Source organism: Podarcis filfolensis, assembly GCF_964270895.1.
Source record: "Podarcis filfolensis genome assembly, chromosome: 13".
NCBI lineage: Eukaryota > Metazoa > Chordata > Lepidosauria > Squamata > Lacertidae > Podarcis > Podarcis filfolensis.
In genome coordinates, this window is record NC_139615.1 from 38,294,527 (window position 1) to 38,319,363 (window position 24,837).

The following is a 24,837-nucleotide window of genomic DNA, read 5'->3' on the forward strand; positions in this document are numbered from 1 at the left end:
TGCGATTTGGCTTGTATTTCTAGAAATGTAATAATTCTCAGAGTTAATCCTAAAGGATCTCATTCCAAGCCTAGGAGTCTGTTTCCAACATTAGCCAGCCAGATACAGTGGTGTAGTGGTAAATTTTGAAGTGCAAGAGGTTGTTGTGACAGTTCCCATAGCCATGCCCTGAAGGAGAGCCCCAAAATGTCAGCAGCTGTGCATGTACACACAGGAGGGAAGGAGGAACCAGAAGTGCACAGAATAATACCCAATTTATTAGGATCAGCGTCACTGCAAGCCGTCATAAGCAGTCAGTGGCACTTACTTCTGACTGCATAGGTTCCGCTTGTGAAGCACACCACACTTCAGCAAAAAGCTCTTCAGCCAGCTGCACGAGTTTTCCTATTACTCTCATATCTAATTCCCACTGACAGATCCATCCTTCACAAATGTGGCTAATGATAATCCTGTTTGAGAGACATCGCAAGTCAGCGGCCATGAATGCATTATTGAATTTAAGCTTTCTTTTTTTTTGTAAACTACTTTCAGCACAAATCTGTGGGAAATGCAGTATATAAATAGACTATGTCTATATTTTGCAAACATTTTGCCTTGAACATCTCAAGATCACCGTGCCCAAAACTGTATATAAATGTGCATATCAGCATGAAGTTTTCTAGATAGAAGACATTTTTTCCCAAAGAGCTGAAGACTGATTGCTGAGTAGACGCTCATTTCACTTTCATTTCCATTGAATGGAATATGTTTCTATTTTTTCCTGGCACTTTAAACCAGCAATGTCTGTTTGATGGGAAGCAAAAGTACCTGTGCATGCACACTTATATTTTTCAACCAGAGTTCTCTGAGGATTTGCTAGGAGAGGTGGGAGAGCGTCCACTAAATTTTACAATCTACCCTGCCCATGCACTTGACTTTCCCCTTATATTTTTAAATAAATTGCTTATTACCAGTTTTAGCTGTGATTTTTTTTTTAAAACTTTAAGAGGCAAAGAGAGGGGGTGGGTTTCTGCTGGATGTAACAACACATTGCAGGGGTTCTTCAATCAAAAACGTGGTTGGAAACTACTGCTGTACACTATGGGAAATGGCGCCTCCATCCAAGTCTTATTGGCTGCATTACAATTATGTCTCCAGTGCAACTTGAGAGCAGTACAATCATGTCTTCCAAAGACCACCAGCAGCACTCAAAAGTCTGTTTTCAGATGGTCCAAAAGACAGCAATGAAAACAGAGGAAAACACTGTGGTCTAAACCACTGAGCCTCTTGGGCTTGCCGATCAGAAGGTAGGCGGTTCAAATCCCCACAACGGGGTGAGCTCCTGTTGCTCTGTTCCAGCTCCTGCCAACCTAGCAGTTTGAAAGCATGCCAAAAAGTGAAAGTAGATAAATAGTTATCTCTTTAGCAGGAAGGTAAATGGGATTTCTGTGTGCTGCTCTGGTTTCGGTGTTCTGTTGCGGCAGAAGCGTCTTAGTCATGCTGGCCACATGACCCGGAAAAACTGTCTGCGGACAAACGTCGGCTCCTTCGGCCAGTAAAGTGAGATGAGCACCTCAACCCCAGAGTCGTCTGCGACTGGACATAACTGTCAGGGGTCCTTTACATTTTTTTTTTTTAAATGTGATATACTTATACAGTGGTACCTCAGGTTACAGATGCTTCGGGCTACGCGTTTTCAGGTTGCGGACCACGGGAAACCTGAAGTACTGGAAAGGGTTACTTCCGGGTTTCGCCGCTTGTGCATGCGCAGAAGTGCCAAATCGCATGGCACGTGTGCACAGATGCGGCGCTGCGGGTTACGAACGCTGTGGGTTGTGGACGTGATTCCATCATGGATTACATCCACAACCCGAGGTTCCACTGTATATCATAATAAGGATGGAGCTATGTAGAAGTATTGGCTTCACAGTTTTTCCCACATTATGATTTTTGCATAGCACACATACACACAATTCACGATATATTGCCAGGTCAGAAATTATGAAGCCTCTATCACAATACAGTGTGGACTTTAAACCGGTTTTGGACAATATATCGAGATATCGCCCAGCCCTAGTCTTTCCCAGAGCAAAGAGTGTGACTAATGCCAAATCAGCCACTGCACTTGGATACAGCTGTATTGGGACACACAGAGTGAAGGGGAAAGAAACTGTTGCTAGGCTTGCACACTTCATATTGCTGGCAGGCATGCCATCAAAGGAGCTTGTCACCAGACAGAGCATGCACAAACCTAGCAACATTTGCCCACTTCCTAGCAACGCTTTCCCTTCACCCCAGAGGTGCAGTGCAAGTGCACAGGAATGCTAAAGGTGTTGAGCTTTAATTTCAAGGCCTTTTTCAAGCAGCCTTGCACACAGTGGTGGACATAAGAAAAGCTGGTCTTTTACAAAGAAGTATGCTTCTGGTATCTGGGTAGCTAGCCTGTGGTCCTCTGGATGTTGCTGGACAACAAGTCCCATCATCCCTGGCCAACAAACATCCTGGCTGGGGCTGATGGGAGTTGGAGACCAACAGCATCTGCAGGGCCGCAGGCTAGCCACCCTTGTACTAAAGTAGTGTTTCCGAAACTTGGGTCTCCAGCTGTTTTTGGACTACGTTTCCCATCACACCTAGTCCTGCTAGCAAGGGATGATGGGATTTGTAGTCCAAAAAACAGCTGGAGACCCAAGTTTGGGAAACACTGTACTAGAGGCTTGGGTCATAACAGAGTTAAGTTTAAGAGATTGCTGCGCTCAATTATTGAACCACAAAGCCATCAAGTTGGACGGATGAGTCAAGTGCGTCAAATCAAGCTCACCTCCCTGAGGCTGAAGCATAAAAAAAAGAGGTAAAGGACCCCTGACAGTTAAGTCCAGTCACAGACGACTCTGGGATTGCAGCGCTCATCTCGCTTTACTGGCCGAGGGAGCCGATGTTTGTCCGCAGACAGTTTTTCCGGGTCATGTGGCCAGCATGACTAAGCCACTTCTGAAACCAGAGCAGCGCACGGAAATGCCGTTTACCTTCCCGCCGGAGCAGTACCTATTTATCTACTTGCACTTTTTGGCATGCTTTCAGACTGCTAGGTTGGCAGCAGCTGGGACTGAGCAACAGGAGCTCACTCCATCGTGGGGATTCGAACTGCCGACCTTCTCATCGGCAAGCCTAAGAAGCTCAGTGGTTTAGACCACAGCGCCACCCGTGTCCTTGAGGCTGAAGCATGAATACAGCTAAATAACAGCTACCATTGTCAAAGGACTGTGCATCCCTCTCCCACTTATGGCAACCCTCTGATAGGCAGCTGGAAGTAACTGCAAAAGGTTCTCCGGTTACTCCTGCCACAGGATTCAATGCCGCTGAAAACAAATCCAGCCAAACACTTGTTTAACGGCTCTTAATGATCTCTACAGATGCAGATTCCACCACACCTCTAACTAAATAACTGGTTGCTCTGCTGCTCCACCCACTCACACAGTCGGGTTCCTTCCAGGATGGGGCCATTTATGAGTATCTATCTGCTCTGTTGTGCATAACACCATACAAAAGTCACTGTCCTGATCGCTGTTGGAACTATTCGCTGCCTCTGCTAGTCTGGCATCCTATCAAGCCAGCATAATGTCAGCTTCTCAAACTTGAGAACATCTCTTGTCGGGACTTCCTGTGTTGGCGGGTTGGAAGTTGAAAAAGCTGACAATTAGAACTCTTAGTCTTGCTGTCAGTTTTTCCATTTCCGCACAGTCCATTTTAATTTTAATAGACCAAAGCAACAAACTTTTTATTGAGGAGTGGAGCGCCCTTTTGGATTACCTGAGAAAGTATCACAGTGGTACCTCGGGTTACAGACGCTTCAGGTTACAGACTCCGCTAACCCGGAAGTAGTACCTCGGGTTAAGAACTTTGCTTCAGGATGAGAACAGAAATTGCACACTGGCAGCGTGGTGGCAGCGGGAGGCCCCATTAGCTAAAGTGGTACCTCAGGTTAAGAACCGTTTCAGGTTAAGAGCGGACCTCCAGAACAAATTAAGTTCTTAACCCGACGTACCACTGTATAGTCAAATGAAATCGTGGGCAGGATTTGAAATATGAGCACATAAGGGAAATGGAAAAAGTAATTGTAAAAGAGGAAATATGTAATAGGTAAAAGTATGTTTCATAATGCAGTAGAAAAAAGGGTGGGAATAAAAACATCATGGAGGTAAGGGTGGGAAGTCAAAACACTAAGGGAATTATGTGTTGTTACGTTTGTTAAAATTTCAGAAATTCAAAAAACAATTAAATTAAGAAAAAAGAAAAAGCTGTCAGTTAGAAACACTTTTTAAAAAGAGTATCATAGAATAGAATCATAGAATCATAGAGTTGGAAGAGACCACAAGGGCCATCGAGTCCAACCCCCTGCCAAGCAGGAAACACCATCAGAGCACTCCTGACATATGGTTGTCAAGCCTCTGCTTAAAGACCTCCAAAGAAGGAGACTCCACCACACTCCTTGGCAGCAAATTCCACTGTCGAACAGCTCTTACTGTCAGGAAGTTCTTCCTAATGTTTAGGTGGAATCTTCTTTCTTGTAGTTTGGATCCATTGCTCCGTGTCCGCTTCTCTGGAGCAGCAGAAAACAACCTTTCTCCCTCCTCTATGTGACATCCTTTTATATATTTGAACATGGCTATCATATCACCCCTTAACCTCCTCTTCTCCAGGCTAAACATGCCCAGCTCCCTTAGCCGTTCCTCATAAGGCATTGTTTCCAGGCCTTTGACCATTTTGGTTGCCCTCCTCTGGACACGTTCCAGTTTGTCAGTGTCCTTCTTGAACTGTGGTGCCCAGAACTGGACACAGTACTCCAGGTGAGGTCTGACCAGAGCAGCATACAGTGGCACTATTACTTCCCTTGATCTAGATGCTATCATACAGTTTGTTCTGCACAAGGAAGCCAGAGTGACTCATTTCTTAAGGTGTGTTTGGAGCCAGATCCGGACTTGACACTGCAGAAGGGAAACACACAGAGGAGGAGCTGGCTCAGTGCTTCAGATTGGCAACTTTCTATTTAAAAAGTACTTGCCACTGCACCTTATGGCCAGAACCTGTCAAAATCTGGCAGGATGAGGAGTTCCTTGGTTTTGTATACCCCAGTAGAGGTTGTCTAGCAGAACACAGCAATGATGGTTAAGGAAGCATCCTGGGTGATTGGCAACCACAACTCATACTACTCATCATCCTGTCTAGAGAAGGAGTGCAGGGAGAAATCCAGACTCCCTATGGTACCTGGATTGCTGTCCAGGGGAAAGACTACAGGTCCTTCCAGCTGTGAGATCTCAACAGCAGCCCATGATCCTCTTTGCCCTAGAAGTGATGCTGAAGGGCCAACCAGTTGTTTAGAAATATTATAAAGCTTCACAAACCAGCTAACCTCACAGTCTGGGCAATGTGTTGCTGCAGGGGGCCGTTCAGTTCTCTCCCTGTGCTCCCCGCACTAACACACAAACTTAAGGTCTCCAGCCTTATTCTAGGTCTACCTGTCCACCTTTGTCCTGAGCATGTGATGAAGCCAGGGTGAGTTTTTATTTATTTTAAAACAAGCATCCTGTCCCCAACTTGCTGCAACTGTGGTACCAGAAATAATTTTGTCAATCAACATTGTTTTGGTTTTTTACCTCTACCTTAAAGGTAAAGGTAAAGGTACCCCTGCCCGTACGGGCCAGTCTTGCCAGACTCTAGGGTTGTGCGCTCATCTCACTCTATTGGCCGGTAGCCAGCGCTGTCCGCAGACACTTCCGGGTCACGTGGCCAGCGTGACAAGCTGCATCTGGCGAGCCAGCGCAGCACACGGAACGCCGTTTACCTTCCCGCTGGAAAGCGGTCCCTATTTATCTACTTGCACCTGGGGGTGCTTTCGAACTGCTAGGTTGGCAGGCGCTGGGAACGAACGACGGGAGCGCACCCCACCGCGGGGATTCGAACCGCCGACCATGCGATCGGCAAGTCCTAGGCGCTGAGGTTTTACCCACAGCGCCACCCGCGTCCCACTAACCTCTACCTTAAACCCAGTTAAATTATTTGTCCCAAAGGTGGACACTGTTTCAGAATGTTAACCCTGCTAATAGCTGGAATGATCAATGCATCGTTTTTACTTGTCAGCAGGGAAAACAAGTGCTGAGAGTTGAGGCCCGTCTGGAAATTAAGCTCCAGACGTGAAAGAGCTATAAAGCTGGAACATTTTGCTATTGCAAATGTACCCTAGTGAAGCCATTTTCCACTACAAGCTGTATCAAAGACAGCAGCAAAGGGTCAAGAGGAGTTGCAACCTTCACTCCTCAGGCATCCCCTTCCCAAAAGAATATGCCCGGCCTGTGTGGGCTGGAGACAAATACAGCCTCAGGACAAGTGTGTCATCCTACTCAATTACATCTAAGTTACAGCTACCACAGAAGACTTGGCGTTTTCCTCTGCCACCCCTGCTGGGTGACGGATTTACCTCCAGCTCTCAGATTGTCATGTTCTAAGCAAGTAAATTAGAGTCACTGCAAAGGCTGCAACCAGCTTACTAAAACTACTGGGAGCCGGAATAGCCTGAGGATAGGGATTGACACTATTTGAGTTAGCAATCTAAGACTGATGAATCATGGACTCACAGAATCGAAGAGTTGGAAGGGACCCCAAGGGTCATCTTCCTGCAACAGTAAGAATGTTTTATCCATGGCCACAGCAGGTTCTGCGCTGGTGTTAAGTCCACTCCAGCCAGATTTCACAGACCTGTCATCTGTATGTGCAGATCAGTGAGCTAAACACTGATTTGGCGGCCAGTCTAAATCCCTCTCCATGTCAGTACAGTGGTACCTTGGTTTCTGAACGGCTTGGCTCCCAAACAAATCAGCTCCCGAACGCCACAAACCCAGAAGTAAGTGTTCCGGTTTGCGAACATTTTTCAGAAGCCAAACATCCATTTTGGCTGTCGGCATTGTTTCTGGGACTAATCAGCCAATCAGAAGCCGCGCCTTGGTTTGCGAACGTTTTGGAAGGCGAACGGACTTCCAGAACGGATTGAGTTCGGGAACCAAGGTACCACTGTACTGGGGTGGGGGGTAGGTTATGCATATTTATCTATTTATACATGGTTGGATTCAGGGCAGTCATGCTTCGACACACTGAAATCAATGCAACTTAAGTCCCATTGATTGCAAGAGTGTATTCACAGTCATTCTTCACCTTATTAAAGATAAATTTGTGACTGTAGTTACAAAGCTACTCCAGGCATTTGGAAAGGTTGGGATAAGGCAGGAATCCCCCAGATTCTTAGGTAGTGGTTCTTCTCAATCCTGCCTCTCTTCCACAACTCCCAGCCTTTCCCAACCTATGGGTCCCCAGATGTTGTTGAACTACAATTCCCATCACCCCTAGCTAGCAAGGCCAGAGCTCAGGGATGATGGGAGTTGTAGTCCAACAACATCTGGGGACCCACAGGTTGAGAACTGCTGCGTGAGGTTTAAACCAATAACATCAGTGACTGAAACTGCTACTACATGCATGCAAAGTATGTCTTCTGTCACTGAACAACATTTAAGTGCCCTACATTACCAATACAATAGGAAGAAGAACTGCTGGAGTGATTTGCACAGGCATAGAACTTTTATTAAATCTGTTACAGATTTTGTTCACAGTTTCTATTAAATTCATGGAATATAACTACACTAATGGTTGGTTTTTTTAAAGACAGAACGCAGGAAAGGGGGAAAGACAAAAATCGAAGAAGGAAAAACAGGTAGAAAGGAGGACAAACAAATAGACCTCAAATTGCATGATAAAGTTATAGTGGTTCCTGAATCTGAAAGCTTTTTTATTTTGTTACTAATTTTGTTAGAAGTTACTCAAGGTATTGTTCTTTAAAAAGTATAACTTTCAAACTAAGAATATAAGCACTGAGGAAAGTGTGTGGTGTGTGTGTGTGTGTGTGTGTGTGTGTGTGTGTGTGTGTGTGTGTGTTTTCCAAAGTAGGATGTTCTACTTTGTCTGAGAAATTGTCTACTGAGAAATTGACCCCTGTTTGTTTTTTAACCATATTGATTCACCTGCAAGTATGGTGTGTTGCCTGTTGAATTTAATTGAAAGCATCCTGGACTACAAAAGCCAGCCTTGCAAACCAATCCACCAAAACAGTCTGCACGTATTTGGTCGAAAGGAGAAAAGAGTACGGTAGGGGTAACTCCCCAGTTGCCTGGAGGAAAATTACTTGTCACACAGGCAGCCAGGTGACTGGCTCTTTTACAGGGCTGCACAGAACCAATCTACATCAATAAAGTCAGAAAGCTCTAGTGAAGAGGACCACAAGTGCATGGACCTCAAGCCCTTGAAATTCAGAATCCAGACTCTTAACAAGTTCCCTCTAAGCTGCACAGGCCAAGGTGAAAGACACCTTAGGATTCCAAAGCAACTCATCAAATTATAGCCAAACAATGGCTGAGGGTGCACAGAGAAACATGAGTAAATAAATACATGGTCTGGGTCCACATCTTCAGTGTGTGTGCCCCAGGCAAGTATGTTCACTCCTGTTAAATCACACAAGCTTTGCTCTGAATGAGCTTGCACAGCCTGCACTGAACACTGCTTGGTTCCACACACTGCACGACTTGCAACAGTCAGGAAATGTTTTCACTCGGACAAAGGCAGAACGAGGAACCTATAAAACTATCGAGCAGGCTTCCCCAACCTGTTTGGAAAGTGACAATGGAAAACATAGAATTGTAGAGTTGCAAGGGACCCTGAGGATCATCTTAGTCCAAGCCCTTGCAGTTGAGGAATATGCAACTGTCCCATACAGGGATTGAACTTGCAAACTTTGGCATTATCAGCGCCATGCTCTAATCAACTGAGCTATCCAGGCTGACCTGGTACCCTACAGATGTTTTTGACTACAACTCCTGTTATGTACTGAGTTGAATAGGATCCAAAAGGCAGCAGTCTGATTGGTCCTAGAACAATAGGATTCAGAATGGAGCAGTCTGACTGGTCCTAGAACAATAGGATTCAGAATGCAGCAGTCTGATTGGTCCTAGAACAATAGGGTCCAGAATGCAGCAGTCTGATTGGTCCACAGGAGCCACCCAATCCAGCTCCAGGTGGAAGTGAATCCGCAACCTGATTGGCCTACAGGTGAATCCCGGAATTAACCAATCACGTGGGGCCCATTGTGTAAATAATGTATATAAAGCAGACATTCTGGGGGAACTTCAATTCCTCCTCACCACTATGAGCTGAATAAAGAGCATGAAATCCACTCTCGACTCCGAGTATATTTCAACTCCCACTGTCCCTGACCACTGGTCATGCTGGCTAGGGGTAAGTGGGGTCTAAAATCACCTGGAGAGCACTGGGCCAGGGAAGGCTGATTTAGAGAAACAGGGCCAGGGAAGCAAAATAGCAGGTATATGCATGGATTGAAAGGAAAAGGAGCTATGATAAGAAACATTAAAATGTGCTTTCTCTCCTCCCCGCTATCTGTACATTGAATATGCTATGAAAGAAGGATTGCTTTGACAGTGTGCCCCAATTGCACTATCACACCTGGTTAAAAAAGATTGACAGGTTCTTGTATTGATTCAAATAATTCCAAGCCTGTTCGTCTCTGGTCAACCAGTGGGATACAGCTGTCTGCACACCATTGGTGAATGGTGCCTCTGTCCTCCCACCAAGTTGCTTCAAGGAAACAACATATTCTAGCCTTGGAAAAGACGGCATTTTGTTGAAAGGCCTGCAGGCACCTTTCTGATCTGAGGACGTGCTGCAACACAGGTCCAACAGGAGAAAAGTATAAGCAGGTTTTCTGTGTGCATTTAGAGGAGGAGAGAAATGCGCCTTGGTAGAAAGATGCGAGGAGACAGAACTAGAGGGAACGTAAGGAAAAGCTTCTTAAACTTTACTGTAGAATAGGTTTCTTGTGCAATTTCTTTCTCTGGAGGTTTTCAAGAAAATGTTCTGCCCGAGGATCAATGCTGCAGCTTTTTGAAGCTTTTGATATTGAAATGGAAGCTTTATTGAAGCTTTTAAAAGCTGTGTTTTGTATTTTAAGTTTTGCAAAGTGCCCAGAGAACTGGACTTGTTTTCAGTTTGTTTATTTATGAAAAATATCCATAGCCCTCCCTTCACCCATATGGATGCACCAAGGCGGGGTACATTAAAAAACCCCACACCATATAGCAATAATAAAATTTTCAAACGTAACAAATTAAGGCATCCAAACATCAACCAATAGCACAGCAGGCAAAATAATCAGGACCAAGGATGCAATCCTAACAATGTAATTTAATTCAATGCAGCTTACTCCCAGGTATGTAAAGTTAGGACTGTAGCCCTTCAAACTCTTAAAATACCAGGGGAAGCAGATTCTTGTGTCACAATTAATGTGTAACACATGTGTCACAATTAAGGAACATAGTGGTAGCTGGTGATGTAAAACTCAAACCCTTAGGATTCACAACCATGCATAGTTCTAGGACCCAAATACTCCCCACTCAACCCCATTTAGTTTCCCCTTCAATTTTAAAGTATAATACAAACGATCATTGGACTGGAGTGCATGGGGCTTTTGGGGGGGGGAATGAAGGCAGATATCAGAGGTTCGTTCAATAATCAAGGGAATGAGGGGAGTGGGTTTTTTGTTTACGTTCATAACACTACAAACCAACAGTACTAGTCACTCAGTGAACTTGACAGGCAGTAAATTCTGAACAGAAAAAGGTAATTGTGCAATGCATGAAACAACTTAAGAAAATTCGCTGCCAGAAGATGTAATGATGGCCATTAGATTTAACAGCCTAAAAAGTAACAACAGGTTAGACAAATACGTTCACCATGACAGCTAAATAGAACTTCCATGTTCACAGATAGTATAACTCTGCTGGAGAAAAAAAGGACAAAGCTGTCACTTTCCTGTCCTTTCTGGCAGCCACTAGAAAAATCTAAGACCCCCTTGAACTGCTGGAAACAGAATTGTGAAGTTAGACAGGTCCTTGGCTTGACCCAGCAGTGTTTAAAGAGGCTCCTCCAGCTCTCTAAAATGCTTCATTCACCTCGGTACACGACAACAGGAGAGCATGCTTACAGATCAGCAGACGCAACCCTCAGCAAAAACTCCCTGTAATGCTAAAATCCAGCAGAACAGAAAACTGGTCTTAAATTCTATTTTTAGTAGCACTCTTAACTGGCAACTTTTCTGGTCGTTTAGCTTGAAGGAAGAAAGGGGGGGGGGGAGAGAAGCAAAGGAAAATATAGTCATCTTCTTGACTAGCTATGAGGAGCTGTTAAAATCAGACTTCCCAGTTGATTCAAGCCAAGGGTTTAAAAGAGGGGATGTGTCAGTATCTTTAGCCTAATTGTGTCAGGAGGACAAAGTCTTACCGTGAACGATGCCAAATTTGACCGTTTCCACCCCTTGATTGCTGCTGCCTGCTCCGCTTCGTCTAAGCGAAGGACAGCCAGGGAGAAAGAGCCGGCGCCCTAATTGCAAAGGTCTGGTCAAGATTTCCTGACGTGTTTTTGTCTTGCCGATCGGAATTCCTCCCATGCAAGTTCCAATATTTTGAACTAAAAACCAGTGACCACTTTTCCCCCCCCTGCCAGAGAAGCTTTCCCAGGCAAAGGGGCTTGCAAGAAGTCCAAAGTTTTGAGCTAAGGTGCTTGCAAGAAAAACCCGACAGTCCTTAGACTTGGTTACAAGGCAGAACAGGTGCCAACTGGTGCTCATTTGTAACCGTAGCAATCGCTTGCCTGCCAAGAACACGCAGAATGCACTTGACATCAGACCTATAAGAGAGAGGGAGATGGATGGGAAGTCATCTCATGTCATCCCCTGAAGGCCATGCCTGAGGTCACACGCGGATATTTGCCACTAGAAAAAACCAAGACCCCTTGAACTGCTTGGAAATGTACTTGAAATGTATGTCCCATTTGCCTGTGCTTAAGTGCACATGTGGTTATTCAGAGTTGCGGGGTGTGGGGTGCACACTCTGCACATGTTCAGAGGCACCTTTACTACTTCACACATTGGGTTTCAATACCATGGCTGAACCCTGCAGATTCTGAGACTCAACCACATCACAAACTGAGTCCTGAGTTTTAAGTGAACCTACTGATGTGTGAGTCCAACTAATGAATTTAAGTTACCGTAGGTGGTTATTTTCACCAACAAAGGAGCCCTTTGCTGTACAATTTGTTTTTCATTTCTCAAACATTTTCACAACAATCTTCATTACACTGATTCATGACTTCCCAACCCCACCATGTTTTTACTCAAACCTTTTCTACTGCATTATATCTTTATTTATTACAAAAGTTTCTCTATTACCATTATTTTATCATTTTTCTTCCACTGCTTCTATCTCAAATCCTGCCCATGATTTCATTTGACTATAGTATTTTTTTCAATAGTCCATGAAAGGCCTCCATTCTTCTATAAAAAGTTCGTTTTGATTTCTTCATTTTGCTGTCAGCTTTGCCATTTTTGCACAGTCCACTACTTTGGAAAGCCACTCTTCCTTCGTGGAAACCTGCTCTTTCCATTTCTGTGCATATAATATTCTAGTTGCTGTAGTCGCATACATAAATAGTTTAGTCATCTTCTTTGGAACCCCTGTCGCTATTAAAACTACAACGAAAGCTTCTGATCTCAGCAAAGTTAAATGCATCTTGGCATAAGGAATGCACATGGTAGGTTGATAATTATCGGGGCTGCAGAAGATTGGGAGGGGGAGTTTAACCATTTCGTCACCTGCTGCAGACCTCTCAAAGACAACTCTTTTGGAGCTACTACAGTAGTAGCTCAGGTTACATACGCTTCAGGTTACATACGCTTCAGGTTACAGACTCCGCTGACCCAGAAATAGTGCTTCAGGTTAAGAACTTTGCTTCAGGATGAGAACAGAAATTGTGCTCTGGTGGCGCAGCGGCAGCAGGAGGTCCCATTAGCTAAAGTGGTGCTTCAGGTTAAGAACAATTTCAGGTTAAGTACAGACCTCCGGAACGAATTAAGTACTTAACCTGAGGTACCACTGTATTTGCATGGGGAGGAAATCCTTCACTGACACAAATTCTCCATTAGAACTCAGTGAAAGAGAAAGCACAGGTCCACGTGTGACTGATTTATGGCATTAGACTTTCTGATGTGTATTTTTATTTATTGCAAAGTCAAGCTGATACAGCGGGTGAAGAATGAGCTGTGAACACTTGAAAGAAAGTTAGTAGATTTATTTTCATCCCACGGGTGTGCTGCTGCTCCGTGCTATGGAAATATATTCTTTCCAATCAGGAAATAAAAAGTGACAACCCACAACAGCCTTGACTGCCAGCTTTCGCTTGGTGAGAAGCGTGATCATATCTATCGCTTATATTGGGTGGAAGAAGGAGAGAAAACACACTTTCTGCTTAGAGATATTTGGCCTCAATTCACAGCAACAGGTTTTATTGGCAAACACATTATGTTCTGTAACACATCTACAAATGAGTGCTGAATCTGGTTTATATGGAAGCCTTCCCTGCTGCCGTCACCACATTTCACCAACTCATCTAACAAACTGGAAGCGGCAAATGCTCTGTTGCTCAACAAATGTGATTAATTCCCAACTTTACTAATGAAAATCCTAAAGGAGCAAAAAATAAACATAAACCCAGCAGAGCTAAAAACCAAAAGGCACAAGTATCTCATGGAAGCTGCCAAACAGGAAAAGAAAGTTTATTTATCTTTAATTCACATGCTAGATGACATACAGCCTGGTACAGCAGACCAGACACAAACTAGTTACTTGTCAGAAGGTTAAAAAAAAAAATTCTCATCACAGTTTACAATCCATGAACAATTCCATTTTTGGCATGTCACCTTCTTCATAGATGCTCTCCCCAAGGTGGCTCACTTAGAACCCAGGTGGTTATCTAGTTTGATCGTTGATTCTTATTGATAATTTAATATTTCTTGTAAACTGCTTAGAGGTTTTACTACAATCAAGCAGTATATAAATTTTGTTAAATATTTCTTTTCCCTGCACCATTCAGATCTTTTTACTGAAAAGCAAAACAAATAAATTTTAGCTAAATATCTTATCGGGTTTTATGCCTTTTATTTTGTTGTTAGAATTTTTATTATGTTATTTTAACTTGGAGCTTCGCTATGTTCGCCCTGACAAATCTCACTGCTTCATTTATTACATAAATCTACAATAAACAACATTAATGAATAAAAACCATTTATTCCATGAATAACCATGAAAAACCATTTATTCCATGAATAACCATGAATAAAAACCATAGGAAGGGGCCCCTAGCAACAGACCAGCCATTAGGCCAGAGCCAGAGGTTAACTCTGGTGTCTGTCTTCGTATTTTCTAATTGGGTCAAGATTTGCCTTCCTGTAAACACCGTTGCTCAAGCCCCAACACAGGCCCAAGACCAGATTTATAAAACAGGAGAGCATGACTCTAGCTCCTCACACACATTCACTGCCATCACACCTGTAGTCTTATATCTAGAGATGGCAAACTACTATTTAACATATTACGGAAGCAAATGCCACAGTTGGGGTTCCATCTTTCTTCAGCAGAGGGTCTGGAACTTTGTACCATTTTATTGCTCTTGACCTCTCTTCCTAAATCTCTAAAATGGACACATTAGTGACATGCTACAGATGGAAGTGAGGGGCAGGTGGGGCTCATCAACCTGGGAAGGCAACCCATCTAGGAGAAGAAAGACTCTGATCCTAAACCTCTGCTGCCTTGCAGGATATATTCTGGAGAAGCAAAGACTGAGGAGTAAACCCTACACAAGTCTAAAGTGGAGTCCCTACGACGGTTGGATGGCCTCTTTCCAGCAACTCCTGCATCCAAGCTGGTGCCAAACGTATTGCTCTGCTTTCCTTTGGACCACATCAGCAAGGCCAAGAAAGGAGTCTTGTCATCTGGACCTGCATACACACTGCCCAGGTTTGCACTCCAGGGAGGTCACTTTGGTGCTGCTAACACAGTGGTTTGACTTCACCCCTGGAGGCGCACTCCACTGTCTCTTGAGACAGAAGGAGAAGAAGAAGAGTTTGGATTTGATATCCCGCCTTTCACTCCCTTTAAAGAGTCTCAAAGCAGCTAACATTCTCCTTTCCCTTCCTCCCCCACAACAAACACTCTGTGAGGTGAGTGGGGCTGAGAGACTTCAGAGAAGTGTGACAGGTGCCAACAATTACTAGCAGTAATTGACTACTATTAATGCTATTTCCACAACAAGTGATCTGCCCAATGTTATTTTCATGAGAAAAGCAAGCTAATCTGAAGATGCAAAGGTCTCCTATAATAAACACACGGATGATAAAAGAGGGTTAACTGGTATAGAGCTTCATTTTTTAAAAAGGTGTGAGCTTTTGTTCCTCAAATGAGTACAAAACGTTGATGCATACCGTGTGTTCGCAAGAACCTAGGTTAACCGAAGCAGGGGTGGATTATCACGAATCAGCTCAGAAAATCCTGCTGAAGCCGCTTTCGCTGCAAAATGTTAATTTGGTGGCAAAACTCAACTTCCACTTAGGAAACCATAAGGGTGTTTGCAAAGCATTCACAGTATGTGACTATCACCCATAAACACAAATATGACTTAGCATTTCTTTCAGCTAAGGAGACAAGGAACAGTTGGGCTGAAGCCTTCTTCCTCCTGCCAGGAATGCAGTCAACTGCAAGCACTTCTGTTGACAGAACCTTTTGAATGCTACAGTACTTTTACAATTGATGGCGCTGGCGCACTTCCCAACATCCACGCCATTTGATGCTTAAAATAGACGGTGGGCGTGCAACCTGATTTAGCCAACCATGCAAGCTGGGCTCCTGCAAATGCTCTGGCTCAGCTGCTACAAGAATACATACACACACTTCATTCCCGAAATTAAATCTCTCAGACCTCCTGCAAGATGGCAATCAGCTCGCTTGGAAGCTGCTGGAGTTGGCTTGCTCTCATCAGCATAATAAAGATGTGTGACCTTCATTGGTGACCGGCACATAAATCCAGAAATGATTAGATGGGCGTTAAAATGTATGACTCAGGGCTTTTAAAGTTCTACTCTCCACCTTGCTCTCACCGATAGTGATAATATTTCTCAGCACTCCTCACCTTTAGCCCAGCTCATCTTAGAGGCTCACTTACCTACTTCTATAAACACACACTTATTAGCATCAACACTATGCTAGGTGCTGTACAGAGAGTCCTTAAGCGACTTGCCTCCTGCCCAAAAGAGATGCAATCTATCTTGAGCAACAAGGCTGAGGTTTCTTGGGGATGGGATATTACTTATTTAAAACATTTATACAGAAGTTTTCCACTGGTCCTGAAAGCACTACAGTGGCTGCAAGTGAGATAGTGGGCTCAATTCAAGGTGTCAATACAATTCAAGTACAAAAAAAACAGTGCTTCCTCCAGTGTCAAGTTTAGGTCCCAAGATTGGCAAGCAAAGCCTTCTTGGCAGTGCCACCAAGGGTGGTTCCTTGGTTGGTGTTGACTTGTGGCACAGTCTTATTGGAGCCAGGTTCCTGTTCCACTAGTGAGGTGTATCTGTGTCCCTCATTCTTAACATCCAGTTAGAACTTAGAAACAGCTCTGTTCACTCAGGTGTTCAATAGTTGATAGATACTGTTCTGCCAACTTTGGAATTGGGCTTGTCCACACTTCTGCTTGTTCTGTGCATAAGAAGAACAGACCTGGGAGGTTTTCCCATTTGCCTTGCCACTTTCCCCAGGAAAACCCGCTCTTTAGCGCTGAATCGGAGCAAATGTCAATCCACGGAAAAGCCAATAGAAACCAAGAGTCGGTTTTCCCTGGGGAAAGCAGCAGGACAAGTGGAAGTCTGGATGAGCCCCTTGTTAATTCAAAGAATCAGAGAGTTGAAAGGGACCCCGAGGGTCATCTAGTCCAACCCCTTGTAATGCAATAATCTCAGCTAAAGCATCCATGACAGACAACCATACAACCTCTGTTTTAAAACCTCCAAGGAAGGAGAGTCCACAACCTACTGAGGGAGACTGTTCCACTGTCTAACAGCTCTTACTGTCCGAAAGTTTTCCCTGATGTGAGGGCACCTGACTGTTTTGCATGTTTTTAACATATTTTAAATATGGTTTTACTTTTAATAGTATTGCTTTACCATTTTGACACCTGCTGCCCCGAACTTTTTTAGGAGGAACAGAAATAATGATGATGATGATGACGATGATGATAATGGCTATTTTTCTAGAAAAAGAGGCACCGGAACACACCATGAACTCTTATAATGCCTTGTTCTCTTATAATGCCAATGGTGCTCACCTTGAAAGATACTGGAACTGAGTTCTAGCAAGTTCCGGTTGAAAAAACGCCCTGATTAATAATAATGATGCAGATCTAAAATTAAACTGGTAACTGTGAACCCGGGTTTGTAAGAGTGCTACCTCAGCCAAGAAAGGCTGAACTCGTATTTATCGATTAGCATTTTGACTTCTCCATGAGCTATATCGCAGGAGAAGGCTGGCATCGGGGAGGAGGAAAGAAAAGTGTTATTTTCCTTTCCTCCCCATCCTCCTGAAGATGTATGGATCTTGTTTCAGGCTGGCTTAACAGGTCCAAAACAGGACCACTCCATTTAGGGCCTAGTTCATATATAAAAGAAAACCCTTTGCTCTGCTCCTGGACTTCTCATTCCTCAGGAAAACAGGAAACATGCAACAGTGTCAGAAAAGAAATGCCCAGGATACCTAAAGGATCCATTCTGCTCCTGATGTTCTGCTGCAGAGGCCCATTTCCACATCCTGATGACAGCCAAGGCACAAGAGCCTTCTCTGTGACCGTGCCAGCCCTTGTTTGTAAAGCTGGTTCTACCTGCTTAAAGGTAAAGGTAAAGGGACCCCTGACCATTAGGTCCAGTCGTGGCCGACTCTGGGGTTGCGGCGCTCATCTCGCTTTATTGGCCGAGGGAGCTGGCATACAGCTTCCGGGTCATGTGGCCAGCATGACTAAGTCGCTTCTGGCGAACCAGAGCAGCGCATGGAAACGCCATTTACCTTCCCGCCGGAGCAGTGCCTATTTATCTACTTGCACTTTGACGTGCTTTCGAACTGCTAGGTTGGCAGGAGCAGGGACCGAGGAACGGGAGCTCACCCCGTCGCGGGGATTCGAACCGCCGACCTTCTGATCGGCAAGTCCTAGGCTCTGTGGTTTAACCCACAGTGCCACTCGCGTCCCACAGCACCCCACCTGCTTACCTGCCGCTTTTTACTACTGTTGCTCCTTTGTGTCGTTTCATTGTATTGTACTGTATTTTGTTGCTTTTTATTGTTAACTTGTATGATTTTACCACTGCTTACAAGTCTCTCTGAGCACAATGGAAATGCAAGGCAAAGATTTCCTGTGGAGAGAAACTGTGAGCCGGTAAAGTGGCCAAGATGGAGCAACTAATAGCACTTCTGAGAGGTCAGAGTGGCCTGACAGCAATCCCAGCATCAGATAGAGGCCCTTGAAGGAAACCTGGAAAGCTCTCAAATGCAGCTGAAGCAGAACACGGCATAGTATCCTATCGAGAGGAGGTGAAAGCCTTGTTGAACTGAACAGCCTGTGATTTGGAAACCCAGCTGAAGAAGCCTCAGTTGGGACAGGCCAAGGAGATCCATTTCCCAGCTCTGCCACCTGGATTTTTTAACCCAAGAGGTGTGGGATTGAACCTAGGACAGTGCACAAGCAAAAATGCTCCCCTTCCAAAACAGGGCTATTTCTTTCTAGGGCTCTCATAGCCGGCAGGGTACATCATCCCCCACTGCTGCACTGGACCATTGGCAGTTTAAAGTAGATTTGACGCAATTCGTGTGTGTGTTTTTTTCACACAGTCCAAACAACAGTGTTCTTATTCAAGGGCTCACCCACACTTCTGCTTGTGCCGTGCCTAGAAGAAAGCATGTGTGCAAGCAGTTTTCTGCTTGACCCACACTTTCTAGGCATAGGTCTGAGTGGGTTTCCCCATGCCCCACTCCTTTTCAAGGGAAACCCGCTCTTTAATGTTGATTCAGAGCAAACATCAATCTGCAGAAAATCCAACTGCCCTTTGCTCCGATTGAGCACTAAAGAGCAGTTTTCCCCAGGGGGAAGCAGCAGAACTAGACGAAGTGTCGATAAGCCCGAGGCGCTGAGTTGTGCCCAACATTGTGGGGGCCTGTCGCACATGTGTGACATCACATAAACGTGACTTCACATGCAGCGCCAGCGCACTGGCCTCATCAGAGGGATGTCCCAGAGTGCTGGATGCGTGATGATGCACATCACACATGCGACTGGAGGTCGCCAACAGTCTGGAAGGCCAGCCATCAGGAGGCTCCTCCGACCCCTCAACACTGAAGGGACCCAGCCCCTTGCCCAGAGATTTTGAGGGGAACAAAGACACCTTGACCCCCTGGCGTTAGCGCACCTGATAAGCCCTAAGTGACAGCCTGCACATTTCCTCCATTTAATTCAGATTTTCCCAATCTGCAGATAACGCAGAAAGATTCCACATGCCCTACTTCTGTTCCAGAGGTGCTCCTTGGTGTGTTTAGCAATGACATGTGGGTTTTTTATTCTTTAACCTTTGTTTTGTACAAGTCTAATAGATAAGAAAACTAATACCATAAAAACAGAAATAGAAAATTGGCCACCCACACAGATAGACAAATACCTGTACCGTAACAGAGCTCGGGTTTCTGGAACTCAGGGAAGGGGGGCGGGGAATACTAAGTGAAGTTGGGGAAGGAACAACAACACACAGTGCAAATATATCCCATTAAACACCACCCACTAGTGTGGACAGGAATTATTGAGAGTTTCACTAAAAGTGCTCAGGTGTGGATGAACATGAACAAAAGCATACATGGAAAAATTAGATGTGCGTCCGACCCAAAGTCCTAGAGTAGCGTTGCAGGCTTAGTACGGTCAAGGAAACAAGGCTGGGTCCGGCTGCGGAGCAATCTTGAGAGGCAAAGTGTTCCTCCAGCTGACAGGCAACAGGGAGATGGATTACACAGTTATTTTCCACACTGGTGTTAACTGCCTTGCTAGATACGATCTGGGTAGCTTATCAGAGATTCCATAGGTCACCGATGCAACATCGAGTCTAGCCACAAGTAAGCAGCTTTCTCCTAACCCAGTACTATTTACAGTCTAGCGTTATGAGGCCGGTCATGTGGCAGAGCCCAAGACATACAAATGGCCAACTGCCCCCTCCCCACACACACATTGTACCATTATCACTTTGTAAAAACAGGCAAGCAGCTTGAAGGCAAGTTGCCCAGGAACGATTCCCTTTATGTAGGGTGTAAGAACTTTAGTTCTCCATACTTCCCTGGGTGTGTATCAAAATCTTTACAGCACCTACTTCAACCACACTTCACAATATGGATTAGATTTATTTCGGACAAAGAAATCAGCATTAGGATAAGCAAACATTAGTATGGTGTATCAGTTACCAAAGAACATAACTACATCCAGGGTTTTTTTTCCAGTCAGAACTCGCTGGCACTCAATTCTGGCACCTCTCAGGTGAGCACCATTGCCATTATAAGAGAAGGCGTTCAGGGTGAGTTCTGGCAGCCCTATTTCTAGGAAAAAATAACACTGACTACATCTAAATTACTGCTTCTGACTAATAACCCAACTTTACAAATGTGTTTATTGTTTAAAATCACAGAGTATAAAAAGTACAGGTGGTGACGCGGAGTTACATTCTCGGACCCTATGCATGTCAGCAGAGAACATATAAGCCCCATTCCACCGTTCTACCCCCATTCTGTCCTCTTCCAGGTCCAAAAGGACCCACGCCTTGGCGATCGCACAATTGGACATGACTAAAATGGCCACTGACTGTAGAATCTGCAGGGAAATGTTGCAGTGTAGGGCTGCTGATGTTCCAGAATCTAGTGATTCCTCTGCATTCCATTCCACACCCCTGTCCATCAGTATTCTGTGGCGACTGAGCACACCAAGTCCTCCTTAATGAACTATTTTGGGGATTCTGCCCTTAGGGATTTACCTATAGATTTCTGCAAACCTTGAGTTAGCCCACGTCTGCCGTTACCTCCATCTTGTGGATGCCATAGTCTGAAGACTGAAAACGAGGAGATGATGATGCCTGTTGTTGTTCACTTTTACAACATTCCGCAGAGCGAGAAACTGTATGGGTGTGCACACTCATTCATGGCCTTGGCTGTGGTTGCTTTTGCTTCTGTCTTGTAGCAGCTGGGCCCAGCTGGCTGCTTTCCCCTGATGGCAGACACACCTCACAGACACGAGACTTGGCTGGCAATCTTCTGCTCAGATGACAGTGCCTTCGCAGCTGATGGCAAAAGGTCTCCTCAGCACCAGTTTCTGTGCAGCTGCTGAATTCTGTTTCTGCCCTCTCTCTCCAACAGACTCAAAAGGCTGGCATTTCTCTCCACTCCAACAGGGCCTTTCCTCTTGACTTTCAGTCTCTTGGAATCTCTAAGGATTTAGGCAGAGCTCTCTCCTTTCCTTCCCACCCATAGCATTTTCCTGTCTCTGCACACAGGACTTGAGAGATGCTTTGCTTTTTATCCAGAGCAGCTTAATGCTCCAAGCAAGGAGGAGAAGAAAGGGGCCCTCCTTTGTTTGTTTGTCTGTTTATTTATAAAATATATATTTCTATACTGCTATTCATTTTAAAAAAAAACAGAGCTGTTTACAACAATTGCACATAAAACTATGCCATAGAAAACATATTAAAACGTTAAAATCAGAAATTAGCAAACTATTGAGGGAAAATGCATGCATAAGCCCGACAGAATAGAAAAGTTTTCAGCAAGCAGTTAGAAGTTGAAACAGAAGGTACCTGCTAAGTATCTATTAGCAGAGTATTCTAAAATACCTAGAGAGAGAGAAATCACATTTTAAGTTGAGCCAGCTTCCCTGTTTCTGCAATTGATTTTTCTGCTATCGTCTACTGTTAGCCACTCTGATGAGAGCAGTGTCTGCTGAAGGTTGTGGGATAGAAATTAAACAAAAAAGCAAATAGGACAGAGGCTTTGTCATGCAGATTGACACAAAAAAGTGGTCCTTCCAAATTAAACCAAGTGGAAATCTCAGGGACTATCCAAATCCTTATCTCAGCTCAGTCATGGAGATCATCTGCAGGATTTCTCAAGTTGGAGAGGCTCATTTGAGAACGAGAAGCTACACCTTTAGTGTCATGGGCCCAGTATTCCAAGACAAGAAGAAAAAAAATATTCTCAACCAAACTTACAAATAAATCCACAATAGTTACTAGCCAGCAAAGATTTCTACAAGCTTTTCCAAATTCCCCTACTTATTTATGGCCTAAGGGTGTGAGGAGGAGAAGAGAAACAATGTTTTCTTGCCTGCTTGCTTGCAGGCAATTCTTACTTGACACAGGTTAATGGTGTAAGTCAAAACTATCAAGTCTGCCTCCAACTTATGCAAGATACAGGAAACAAGTCCTCAAGTCCTGGGCTATGCTGAACTCCACCTCCTCATTCAGTGCAAGGCAGATATTCTGAGCAGGGGAATGAGCAAGGAGACACCCTCCCAGGAACCTACAAATGTCTCCCTTGCTAGTGTCAGGTTTGATTATTTGCTGGAAAGCAAACAAGTTCTGCCTGCTGGGCCTCCATTAACATTCCCAGCTGGTGTCATTAGTTGACACCTACATAAGAAGGCACTCATTTTTCACTGGCGCAGCAGCAACACAACCAAACTCCCCCTTCCTCTCAATTTTTTTTGTTTCTGGCTTCAAATACACAGATAGATAGATATATAAAAGTACAGTTAGAATACTGCAGGTTATTCTACTGGCATCGGTGATATTCAGATGCAGTTCCAGATAGGAAGAGGAGAAAGTAGAATCTGGAAAAGAAAGGGGAACCTGGGGCATCTGTAGGTAATTGCCCAGTGTATGCTGCTGCTCTGCCAGGCCTTGGGACAAACAGAAGGCACCCTTGAAGATAACTGATGGGCAATAGGAGGACAAGGAACAAGGGGAAGCAGAAAGGACAAAAGCTCAGAAAGCAGAAAGGACAAAAGGCTACAACTCCTACCGTCCCCTGTCTGGAGGGCACCTTGTTAGAGAAGGCTGGGCTAGTGCGTTGGATAGACAGTGAGACCAGTGTTCAAAACCTCACTCCAAGACAAAGTTTACTCAGTGACCTTGAGCCGGTTGCACTCATGTTAACCTCTCTCGCAGGATACAAGGGGATAACACTGTACAGTATGCCATCCTGAACTCTCTAGAAAAGGAACAAAAATTAGATAGATGGACCACTTAGATTTTGTTTGTTTGCTTAAAAAATGTAAAGTAGTATAAAAATGGTTTAATAAACCATTGCTAATCTTAACATATACTTTAGATTTACAAAGCACTCTTACAGATAGGGGCAAACAGAAAGAGCTGTTGAGAGATGGTATTATTTAGGTGAAGCTATGTATAGTAATAGGGACACAGGTGGCACTGTGGTATAAACCACTGAGACTAGGGCTTGCCGATCGGAAGGTCGGTGGTTCGAATCCCCACGACAGGGTGAGCTCCCGTTGTTCGGTCCCAGCTCCTGCCAACCTAGCAGTTCAAAAGCACATCAAAGTGCAAGAAGATAAATAGGTACCGCTCCAGTGGGAAGGTAAACGGCATTTCCGTGCGCTGCTCTGGTTTCGCCAGAAGCAGCTTAGTCATGCTGGCCGCATGACCTGGGAAAACTGTCTGTGGACAAACATCGGCTCCCTCGGCCAGTAAAGCAAGATGAGCACCGCAACCCCAGAGTTGTTTGTGACTGGACTAAACTGTCAGGGGTCCTTTACCTTTTTTACTTTTGTGTATAGGAAATGAGAGGAGATTGGATGAGTAGGCAGAACTGGTGGTGAAGCACAATCAGCCTTGGAACTTCTGCCTTGCAGACTCTTAGGAACACAGGAAGGTGCCTTATACCAACTCACACCATTGGTCCATCTAGCTCAGTATTGTCCACAGTGATTGGCAGTGGCTTTCTGTTAAGCTTATTGTTTGTTATGTTCGTATTTAATGAGGGTGGATTTCTGTATTGGGGGGGTGGGGGTTATGTTGTGTTGTCAATAAAATTTCCAATAATAAACAAACTAACTAACTAACTAAAATAGGGCAAGTGTGGCAAGGAGGCAATTCAATAAGGCACTAGGATATTATTTGTTAATGTGGAATGTGCGATTAGCAAAACCACAAGATGCCAATGCCAGCCTTACTCAGCACCTCCAAAGCTTCCCCAAGCAGCACAACTCAACGCCGCCGTTCCTGATTAAAAGGAGTAATCACTAATTGAGCATCTCTTAGCAGCAGTGGGTTGCGCTTTTCAAGCCATCTGGAGTTAGTAACGAGCTTTTTCCTCTCCTTTGCCTTCCCTACCAGTCACGCCGTTTTAATGTGATTAGCATTCCAGTGATGTTCTCTCTGAACAGCACACTTAATACCGCTTTAGACTCTGACAGAGAGGAAAGCAGCAGAGTGCCTTATCAGTGGTGACTCAGTTGATAATTTTTCCTCACCCGCCCTTCCTGGCTTCTCTTTCACACTTGCTTTTTGTCTCTTGAAGCACTGCCATGCAGACAAAACTCACATGACAATCTTCCTTGCAGGAGGCTTCCCAATCTCTTCCTATGCTTTTTTTTTTTAAAAGGGCAGTGACTGAAATTTCCAGACTCCTTGTTCTCCTTACCCTCTTCGGCATCAACAGAAGTAGAGTGTCCAGATCAAGGGAATTAATAGCACCACTCTATTCTGCCTTAGGGACACAGGTGGCACTGTGGGTTAAACCACAGAGCCTAGGACTTGCCGATCAGAAGGTCGTCGGTTTGAATCCC

General features: G+C 44.6%; 2 protein-coding genes across 9 annotated transcripts in view; one reads left to right on the forward strand and one right to left on the reverse strand.

Annotated features, from left to right (window-relative positions):
* Window positions 1-24,837, forward strand: part of NKIRAS2 (NFKB inhibitor interacting Ras like 2) — a 272,510-nt gene that overhangs the window by 125,337 nt on the left and 122,336 nt on the right. The window lies entirely within an intron of this gene.
* Window positions 1-24,837, reverse strand: part of ZNF385C (zinc finger protein 385C) — a 154,683-nt gene that overhangs the window by 106,012 nt on the left and 23,834 nt on the right. The window contains exon 1 of one of the 8 annotated variants that reach the window (XM_083582954.1): window positions 11,368-11,734. The exons of 6 other annotated variants lie outside the window; for them this stretch is intronic. In XM_083582954.1, the coding sequence (XP_083439080.1) occupies window positions 11,368-11,713 (346 nt within the window). In that variant the 5' untranslated portion in view covers window positions 11,714-11,734. Of the gene's footprint in view, window positions 1-11,367; window positions 11,735-24,837 lie in introns of those variants that run through there. One more of the 8 variants, XM_083582951.1, reaches the window with a different exon arrangement.